Genomic DNA, 11651 nt, shown 5'->3' on the forward strand with positions numbered 1-11651 from the left:
TAGGCAGTATATACCTGGATATTATATAGACACCAGCGCTGTCTGATCCTGTCCTGATAATCTGTAGTCAGTATATACCTGGATATTATACAATATATACACCAGCACTGTCTGATCCTGTCCTGATAATCCATAGTCACTATATACCTGGATATTATATAGACACCAGCACTGTCTGATCCTGTCCTGATAATCTGTAGTCAGTATATACCTGGAAATTATGTAGACACCAGCACTGTCTGATCCTGTCCTGATAATCTGTAGTCAGTATATACCTGGAAATTATATAGACACCAGCACTGTCTGATCCTGTCCTGATAATCTGTAGTCATTATATACCTGGGTATTATATATACACCAGCGCTGTCTGATCCTGTCCTGATAATCTGTAGTCAGTATATACCTGGATATTATATAGACACCAGCACTGTCTGATCCTGTCCTGATAATCTGTAGTCAGTATATACCTGGATATTATATATACACCAGCACTGTCTGATCCTGTCCTGATAATCTGTAGTCAGTATATACCTGGATATTATATATACACCAGCACTGTCTGATTCTGTCCTAATAATCTGTAGTCAGTATATACCAGGATAGGACATCTATGTGATAATAATCTACAATTTGTTGGACATCATAAATTACACCGCAACTAAACCTATTTTCAATTTCCACAACTGTATGATTTATGCACAGTTGAACGTGAAAGAAATTTTCTACCTCATTCATCACTTCCAACCATGTAAAGGGGTATCTAAAGATGACACAAATTTGGATCACTAAACAAAAATCTCACAGTTTTTTGGGCTAATTAACTGGGCTGAAAGGGTAGAAACTAGAAGCGACTGGGTCTTGTAGGTAAATGCAGCTTTAGTGGTTTCAGAGACAAGGTATGGCTGCGATCCAGACCACCTTGGAGTATCTACAGGGTTTAGACGCTCATTTAGCAGTATATAAGTATATACACAGCACTCACAGCAACAACAACATGTCACAAGGCTGATTAATGGAGAGAACATGATTTCAGGTTAAACGTCCCCAAAGAGTCAACGTAGTATTACAGAAGGTGCATTTTACACATGGCTACTAAATCTGTTAAAACATTCACTAAACTGACTACAGATCTCATTCTTATATTTTATTCCTCATGTGTCTTGTGAAGTTAGAGAACATTTAACACTGTACACGCAGACCAACATGCGTGATATACAGCAGATAGGACACTATGTACAATCTGCACAGCTCCTCCTGCTCTATAACATGCTGCCTGCAGATAGGACACTATGTACAATCTGCTCAGCTCCTCCTGCTCTATAACATGCTGCCTGCAGATAGGACACTATGTACAATCTGCTCAGCTCCTCCTGCTCTATAACATGCTGCCTGCAGATAGGACACTATTTACAATCTGCTCAGCTCCTCCTGCTCTATAACATGCTGCCTGCAGATAGGACACTATGTACAATCTGCACAGCTCCTCCTGCTCTATAAGATGCTGCCTGCAGATAGGACACTATGTACAATCTGCTCAGCTCCTCCTGCTCTATAACATGTTGCCTGCAGATAGGACACCATGTACAAACTACTCTGCTCCTCCTGCTCTATAACATGCTGCCTGCAGATAGGACACTATGCACTATCTACTCTGCTCCTCCTGCTCTATAACATGCTGTCTGCAGATTGGACACTATGGGGTTTATTTACAAAGGGTCCGCGGACGCACTTTAGTCAGATTTTCCGTCATTTTCAGGGATTGCACGGCTGTGACAGGTATTTAGCAGGTGATTGTGTCGCTGCGCCGGCTTTCATGCGACAGAAATAGGGGAGCGAGCTGTTGGACGATATTCATTATTGTGATAATGAATCCGGACTGTCGAGTTCTACTTTTAGACTTTTCAGAAACAAATGGACCTTCTGTCAAAAAAAAAAAAAAAAATTCTACTTTTAGACTTGGCACATGGACTAATTTCCATGGGGCACACCCCTTTCTCCAAAATCACGCCCCCTGGTTATAAAGCTATGTCCCCTTTGTCGGAAGAGTTGGAAAATGGTCAAAAAATGGTCTAAAATCCTTCATTTATGTGTCAGAAGGCATTTTAGACAAATTTTTTTGCTCAAAATGTCATTTTCGGGCACAGAGGCAGTCATGGATTCCCCACACTGTCTGCAGACAGGACACTATGTACATATGTGGGAAATTCATTATGGATGATGGAGAATCCACATCCCCACCACCCCCTTGTGTTCAGCTACTCCTGCTCTATAACATGCTGCTTGTAGATAAGACACTATGTAAAAAAATGTCAGCGTTTCCTGCTATACAACATGCTGTCTGCAGATAGGACACTATGTACAACCTGCACAGATCATTCTCTATAACAAACTGCATAGTGTCTTATCTGCAAGTAGCACATTATAAAGCAGGAGTGGATGAATAGATTGTTCACAGTATCCTATTTACAGGATGCACAATATAGAGCAGGAGGAGCTGAACGGATTGTATTTAGTGTCTCCAGGCAGAAGACATAGAGCAGGAGGAGCTGATTCATTTCATACAAACCTCTTTAGCTCCTCCTGCTCTATAACATACAATACACAGATTACCCTCAAGTAATAGTTTCCCTTTAAGGATCCGAGGGGTCATGGCCACATAGTCTTGAATTATCACAAACCAGGTAAAATCGAAATTGCAGTAGCAGCCCCAGCAGGGGAGCAGTCGGCTACAATGATTCTTCCCCCTTAGGCTAAATTCACAGCTCCAATGGGCTTATAGGGATCTGTTTCGGAAATATAAAAGCAGAAAGCGAGACTGAGACAGATCCGTCATATGATGGACACAAATGCTTCCCATTGGACCCTAATGATGGTCCGTCATATCGATAGATGAAATTGTGCAGCTTGCTGCAATATTTTGCACATGTTTTTGATGGATGTCAGCGTAACCATAAAGAGAGTCATGTACAAGTGATGGGGCTCAGTGAGAATAAGCATCCGGCCAAGATCTTTTACTACAGGTCTGTGCAGCGCTGCGTAATCTGTGTGCACTATATAAATAAAGGAATTATTATTATTAAATGCCATAAACTACAGAACTAATAAAACAGTACATATGATTTACTGTGATTCAGTTAAAATCTTGGCTGGACTCTGGAGTCCTGATTACTCCTCCCACACACAGTGATTGGTAGTGAGAGTCCTGATTACTCCTCCCACACACAGTGATTGACAGTGAGAGTCCTGATTACTCCCAACACACAGTGATTGACAGTGAGAGTCCTGATTACTCCGCCCACACACAGTGATTGACAGTGAGAGTCCTGATTACTCCGCCCATAGACAGTGATTGACAGTGAGAGTCCTGATTACTCCACCCACACACACTGATTGACAGTGAGAGTCCTGATTACTCCACCCACACACAGTGATTGACAGTGAGAGTCCTGATTACTCCCAACACACAGTGATTGACAGTGAGAGTCCTGATTACTCCGCCCACACACAGTGATTGACAGTGAGAGTCCTGATTACTCCGCCCACACATAGTGAATGACAGTTAGAGTCCTGATTACTCCGCCCACACACAGTGATTGACAATGAGAGTCCTGATTACTCCTCCCGCACACAGTGATTGGTAGTGAGAGTCCTGATTACTCCTCCCACACACAGTGATTGGCAGTGAAAGTCCTGATTACTCCACCCACACACAGTGATTGACAGTGAGAGTCCTGATTACTCCCAACACACAGTGATTGACAGTGAGAGTCCTGATTACTCCGCCCACACACAGTGATTGACAGTGAGAGTCCTGATTACCCCACCCACATACAGTGATTGACAGTGAGAGTCCTGATTACTCCTCCCACACACAGTGATTGGCAGTGAGCATCCTGATTACTCCGCCCACACACAGTGATTGACAGTGAGAGTCCTGATTACTCCCAACACACAGTGATTGACAGTGAGAGTCCTGATTACTCCTCCCGCACACAGTGATTGGCAGTGAGAGTCCTGATTACTCCTCCCACACACAGTGATTGACAGTGAGAGTCCTGATTACTCCTCCCACACACAGTGATTGACAGTGAGAGTCCTGATTACTCCACCCACACACAGTGATTGGCAGTGAAAGTCCTGATTACTCCTCCCACACACAGTGATTGACAGTGAGAGTCCTGATTACTCCACCCACACACAGTGATTGGCAGTGAAAGTCCTGATTACTCCACCCACACACAGTGATTGACAATGAGAGTCCTGATTACTCCTCCCGCACAGAGTGATTGGTAGTGAGAGTCCTGATTACTCCTCCCACACACAGTGATTGGCAGTGAAAGTCCTGATTACTCCACCCACACACAGTGATTGACAGTGAGAGTCCTGATTACTCCCAACACACAGTGATTGACAGTGAGAGTCCTGATTACTCCGCCCACACACAGTGATTGACAGTGAGAGTCCTGATTACCCCACCCACATACAGTGATTGACAGTGAGAGTCCTGATTACTCCTCCCACACACAGTGATCGGCAGTGAGCATCCTGATTACTCCGCCCACACACAGTGATTGACAGTGAGAGTCCTGATTACTCCCAACACACAGTGATTGACAGTGAGAGTCCTGATTACTCCTCCCGCACACAGTGATTGGCAGTGAGAGTCCTGATTACTCCTCCCACACACAGTGATTGACAGTGAGAGTCCTGATTACTCCTCCCACACACAGTGATTGACAGTGAGAGTCCTGATTACTCCACCCACACACAGTGATTGGCAGTGAAAGTCCTGATTACTCCACCCACACACAGTGATTGACAGTGAGAGTCCTGATTACTCCCAACACACAGTGATTGACAATGAGAGTCCTGATTACTCCACCCACACACAGTGATTGACAGTGAGAGTCCTGATTACTCCACCCACAAACAGTGATTGACAATGAGAGTCCTGATTACTCCACCCACACACAGTGATTGACAGTGAGAGTCCTGATTACTCCACCCACAAACAGTGATTGACAATGAGAGTCCTGATTACTCCACCCACACACAGTGATTGACAGTGAGAGTCCTGATTACTCTGCCTACACACAATGATTGACAGTGAGAGTCCTTACTTATTGGATAGAACACTAATGGAAAGTTTGGGTCTCAATAGTCAACTCCGCATTGGTCAAGCAGACGTCCATGAACATGGTGATCCCCCTATTAGGTGTAATCTACCATTAAATATCCTCATAGTAAGGGAATATCATAGATATGTGGTATTTTAGATGAATTATGACGGTCACACTTTCCACCTAGAGCAATAGATCTTCATATTCCACCGGCTGACGGCCTTTAGCAAACACATCAATAAACTACTCAAAAGATTGCCCTTTAAGAAAACATTTTCACTTCAGAAGGACTCTTCAAGCCTAATTATCTGTTGAATATGGTTTTAGGAAAATAGGCAATTAGGGAATCCTCCATTATAGCCGTATTTTCCGAGCTCTCAGCAGATACAGCAAATGAATGGCCGACGTGACACATCATCACTATAGATCCTAGTCAGCAGAAAGCCGGATTAATAAGGGTGTAATGTAAATGAGTGTATAGAAGCAACGTGATCATTACCGCCATGTAATAGACCGAGGCAACCAATGAGATATTAGAATATTAGAGTTCATCCTCGTCATTATTCATGGTCATTATCCATCGGATTGTGGACACTATAAAGAAGTAGCCAAACCTCCACCGTGGGACATTAGTGGGATCCCACTTATAGACTATTCACTGTCTGGAGCCTAAACCCACCCCCCATCAGATGACTAAATGCATAGATCCTATATAAACATGGTATGGGCCTAAGAGGCTACATAAAAAATTCTATATTTCATTTTATATTCTCCTTCTGGCAAATGAATCTTGTCTTGTGTGTTATAAAAATAGCATTTCTGCAGAGAGATATTTTTCCTTTTTTACCTAAAGACCTGAAATAATTGCAATGATAAATGGCCCCCCATTACAGTGTATATGTGGCGTTGTGTTATGTATTTTGTCACCATTATTTGTTGGATATAACTTGTCTCTTGTGCTTTCTTCCCATCTCCGTTGCTGGGTGAATTGTATTCAATACAGACTTAAAGGTGAGGTAGGTTTTATTAACCCTCTAACCAGACAAACACTATTAGCTGCTGTACATCACCTTTAATGGGTCGTCCTGCCAATGCAACTTATCTCCTATCCACAGGCGAATTATGAATGGAGGGACGGTCACACATGTGCACTGTTATTGTGAATAGTTGTTCTCTGGACAATCCCTTTAAGGACAGTGCAGTGAAAACACACTGATGCCATACATAGTACACTGGTTGGGCTTGGTATTGCAGCTCAGCCCCATTTATGTGAATAAGACTACACACAGTCCGAGTGATGAATAGACATGACACTTCACCCTTTAAGCAGAAGTGGCGTTCAGAGAAAACCCCTTTAAATGTAACCATTCATCTCATTCCAATGTCAGGTTTGTCTCTGGTCTGGACTTTCTCTCAATATTACATTAGGGAACCAAATCCTGAGCAATTCCCTGATACATTGTCATATCTCCGTTTATACATTAGAGCGATTTCGATAAGAACCAGACAGGGGACTTCATATTCCCTGCCAAGACAACGTCAGCAGAAACCGCAGCTCAGCAAATATACATCTATTCTATGAATGGAGCCGAGATTGTGGAAATGCCCGGAACATTGGAGAAAAGAAATCCCCAAACTTCACTTACACCGAGAATATATCTTATATGTCTGTATGTGGAGAACTAAGACACAAACTTTAACTAAGCTACATCTATGGCAGCTATCTATATGTCCTCTCATCCATCTATCTATCTATCTATCTATCTATCTATCTATCTATCTATGTCCTCTCCTCTAATCCATCTATGTATGTATGTATGTATCTATCTATCTATCTATCTATCTATCTATCTATCTATCTTCTCTACATAATCTATATATCTACCTCAAATCTATTATCTATATCTATCTCTCTATGGGGGACATTAATCATAGTCTGTTAGACTGTTTTGAGCGTCTTTTAGCGCACGGCAAAGTTCGGCACTTAGTGGCTTTGAGTCCCTGCACTTTATCTGACATAGTGAGTGCGTCCTAAACAGATGTTTGCACGGGATCTATCACTATTTTGCGCCTAAAAAGGCACAAAATAGGCGCAGAAAATGCACCTCCTCTGAGCAGGTGCACTTCCAAAAAACTTCCCTTTTAATTACTAAAAACATACATTTTAGGTTCCCAAATGAAGAATTCCCTCCATGCAACATGTAAAATCCTTCACAGCAGGTTTATAATGTAAAATTTCTCCAGTAACGACTTCATCATTGTCTATGGGATCATCTCTGGGAGTGATTATTGTCTTATTGTACAGATCTGAGAATATTATCAGTCTCCATTTCATGTAAATTATAATAAAAAAGGCAAAGACTCATTTCAGCAAGAATTTTTTTTTTTTTTACATCTCTGTCACTTTTAGTCCCTGCATTTGCATCATAATGATAGTTTTTTGGTGCAGAGATGAAGCCCTGAACGTTCTGTCACATTTTCTCAGTCTCCTTTCATTATTGCTCACAAATTAGATCTAACAATTGCGCCAAATTTGGCGCTAATTTAGGCGCAAATGAATCGGACATGCGACAATTCCAAAGTGCATTTACTAAGCCAGAACTAGATCCATCATAGATCAGGAGCCAAAAAGAAGAGCAAACCAGGCGCAAAAGTAGGCGAACCTGAGACCCACTATGATTAATGTCCCCCTATATTCCCAACTATCTATCCATCCATCCCTCATACTCTCCTCTATCTATTTATAATTTCTCATCTACCTATCACTCTATTTATCAATCTATCTATTTATCAATCTATCTCTTTATCTATCTATCTATCTATCTATCCTCTCCTCTATCTCTCCTCACCTTCTATCTCTCTTCTATATATCTCTCCATCTATCTCTACTCTCATATATCTGCTATCTACACATTATTTCTCATCTACTAACAATCTCTCCTCTTTCTATCTCTCCTCTCATCTATTTCTCATATACCAATCTCTCTCTTCTTATATCTCTCTATCTATCTATCCATCCATCTCTTATTTATCTCTCATCTAGCTGTATCTTGTCTCTAGAAGTAGGAGAACAGGCAGCACTCCAGTGTGGTTCAAAGATGAAGTTTATTTGATGCATCCTTTGTGAAGCTACACCGAAACATTGCACTGAATGGAATAAACTTCACTTTTAAATTACATTTGGACTTGGAGTGCTGTCTGTTCTCCTATTTCTATGGATGAGACGTCCTATCCAAAACCTGTGGGCTCTGAACCCCCCCCCCCCCCCTCGCATTCCTCCGCTTCCATTTTTAGGGGATTGCTCTAATGGGGCTCACAGTCTAATCACCCTACCACCCTATGTTTTGGAGTGTGGGAGGAAACCGGAGGACCCGGAGGAAACCCACACAAACACGGAGAGAACATCCATCTATCTCTCTATCTATATCTCCCCTACCTATCAATCTATCTGTCTATCTCTCAACTACCTATCATCTATGTTTCCTTTCATCTAGCTCTACTCTTTTTATCTCTCTATCTCTATTTGTATTCTTTATGACATTAATCTAGAAAAGATTTATATAATAACTTCTCTCTCCCATATATAGTACATATGGAAAGCTCAGAGCCCCCTTCTCTCTTACACATTTTATCTTCTGCACAATTGCTTCAATTACACCCACAGAGTCACTTCATGCAAATTGCAATCGTGTGCTGTAATCCATTTGCACTTATGCATCGCATAGCAACTCAAGAGCGTATGTGTCAAAAGATAAAAAGATAGACGGACAGACGTGAGACACATAGAGAAATATATGTATTAGATAGACTAGAAATCGATAGATAGATAGATAGATAGATAGATAGATAGATAGATAGATAGAAGATAGATAGATAGATAGATAGATAGATAGATAGATAGATAGATGATAGATAGATATGAGATAGATAGATAGATATGAGATAGATAGATAGATAGATAGATAGATAGATAGATAGATGATAGATAGATAGATGTACTGATTTAATAATACACACAACAATAGATAGAAATGAAATAAATGATAGATATGTGATAGATGAGATAGTTGATTGATAGATAGTTGATAAATAGATATGAGATATAAGTAGACATAGACAGACTTGATAGATGATAGATAGATATGAGATAGATCGATAGATAACAGACAGACAGATATATAGATAGAATATACATAGACAGATAGATATGAGATAGATAGATAGATTACAGACAGGCAGACAGATGGATAGACAGATAGATACATAGATAGATAGATAGATAGATAGATAGATAGATAGATAGATAGATAGATAGATAGGACTGACAGAATGATAGACTTATGGTAAAGTTGCAATATAAAAATATAGAAGTAGATGTTAGATCAACAAAAAGACAGATACAAGATGCACAGATAGTATGGATGGGTAGATTGATAGATAGATTGGCATGTGATTAGCGTGTGATTGGCGTAGAGAATGGCAGACGGATACACATGTAATAGTTAAACAGATGGAAAAAGTCTAGGCTGAAGAAAGAGGGAGAAAGATTGTTAATTGGCAACAAGATAGAAAGATAGACAGATAACTGATACATACAGTCCATATAGAGTTGCAGAATAATAGACATTTCATAGATTAATAGATGATGAAAGCAAAATGCAACCAGATACATAGATAGATGAAAGAGTCAGAAGAAAGGGGAGGAAGGAACACAATAAAATTTGAGATCAGCCGAATGATAAGAGATGAGATGTGCATTCAGAATGACAGACAGAGAGATAATGAGATAGATAGATAGATAGATAGATAGATAGATAGATAGATAGATAGATAGATAGATAGGAGATAAATAGATAGATAGATAGATAGATATGAGATAGATAGATATATAGATATTAGATAGATAGATATGAGATAGATAGATAGATAGATAGATAGATAGATAGATAGATAGATAGATAGATAGATAGATAGATATGAGATAGATAGATAGATAGATAGAGCTATGGATAGATACATATCTGAGTATATTTATAGACAGATTATCCATATACATTTCTCTATAAATCCTTATCCGTCACTTCCATCTATCCCTCAGCGCAATCTCCTCGCCCATCACTATGGACCTCCACACACTACTCATCAGTAGTATAAACCCTCTAAGGATCAATCTCTGGAAACAGTATCCTATCACTAATACCAGCTCCAGGTGCCAATGATAGCGGATCTGGGTGCCCGCTCACACCACTGTGCAGGGTATAGCAAATACTGATCTGGCATCATTGTAATACTGGGCTATGACAATCATTGTGAACATTGTATCACTATATATACCAAAGTTCTGCTGTTCTGTAATCCTATATGAGAGCAAGGGAATGTACAGATTATGAGTAGATTATCATCATTTGCATATTCAGTATCTGCTCCTAGGACTCCCATTATGACTACAACACCCAACATTTCCCCTACAATGTCCAAATATTCAAATAATAAAGAAAACAATACAGACAATCCCCATATAACACGGCAACTAACAATTTACTAAATGATCACATTAACCCTTTACCCCCAATAAAATTAGATTACAATCCCCCATATAACTCCCCTCAAATTTGTCATTTTACAAATTTCACCTTTAAATACTATTCCAGCAGTTTTAATAGGTAAATATGCAAATGTGCATGCAAATTAGTTCATTAATATTGACCATTGATAATAAAGCCCCCCTAAAACCCACCTAAAACCCCCATAAGCAGAGCTCTATGGAGTGCAGGCAATCTAAGACCACCATAATGTGTGATCTAGATGCCCCCCTTATAAAATAAGCTTCATTCACATTATACAGAACTCGTTCACATACAGCTGAGACCCCCAAAAACTCAAAGCCCCCTCCCCACCATGTAAATGCAACCAAACGTATGAAGAATAATACCATCAGCTGTGTTGTGCTTGTCTCCGAGGCTGAGGTGGATGTAGACCCCCAGGCAGTGCAGGACCCCCAGGCTCAGTCCCCAGGCTCCCATGGTGCTGTCACCCGGGGGGCTCCGGCCGCTCTCCCACTGCAGGATGCGATCGCTGCGGAGGGATACGCTGCTGCTGTGATGAGACTCCGGCGGAGGAATCAACTTCAGCACTGAAAAAAAAATCTGCTTTTAAAGAGACCGCAAATCGTGAAAATGGGTTTTTTTCCGAGATTATCAATGTGAATGCACCTTTTACAGCCCCTAGGCTGGAATAAACATAGACAGCTTTCAACTTTACCTCATGAAAGTGATGCTAAAGAGTCCCTGACTAATACTCTATTCACACAGGTTTTTATGTTCAGGCGTGTCGTTTCTGTCTCCAAAAATCTATTGCCTCCCTACAGTGTAAAAGAGCCCATGAAGCTACAGCTCAAAGGGGCTCTGGTAACAGCCCTATAGCCCTTCTGGATCATTAGCATAATGTTAAAAGTTGATTTTAGAAGGAAGAAGGTCATAAATAAACAAAGACTACAACAGTCAGAGTGCCTATATCTATTAATAAGTGCCC

General features: G+C 40.6%; 1 protein-coding gene across 1 annotated transcript in view; it reads right to left on the minus strand.

The window, feature by feature from the left end:
* Positions 1-11236, minus strand: part of VSTM2L (V-set and transmembrane domain containing 2 like) — a 51543-nt gene extending 40307 nt beyond the window's left edge. The window contains exon 1 of the mRNA XM_072112085.1: positions 11053-11236. Within this exon, the coding sequence (XP_071968186.1) occupies positions 11053-11143 (91 nt within the window). The 5' untranslated portion in view covers positions 11144-11236. The remainder of the gene's footprint in view (positions 1-11052) is intronic.
* Between the last annotated feature and the right edge of the window lie 415 nt (positions 11237-11651).

The sequence above is a fragment of the Engystomops pustulosus genome, chromosome 6, assembly GCF_040894005.1.
Source record: "Engystomops pustulosus chromosome 6, aEngPut4.maternal, whole genome shotgun sequence".
Classification (NCBI taxonomy): domain Eukaryota; kingdom Metazoa; phylum Chordata; class Amphibia; order Anura; family Leptodactylidae; genus Engystomops; species Engystomops pustulosus.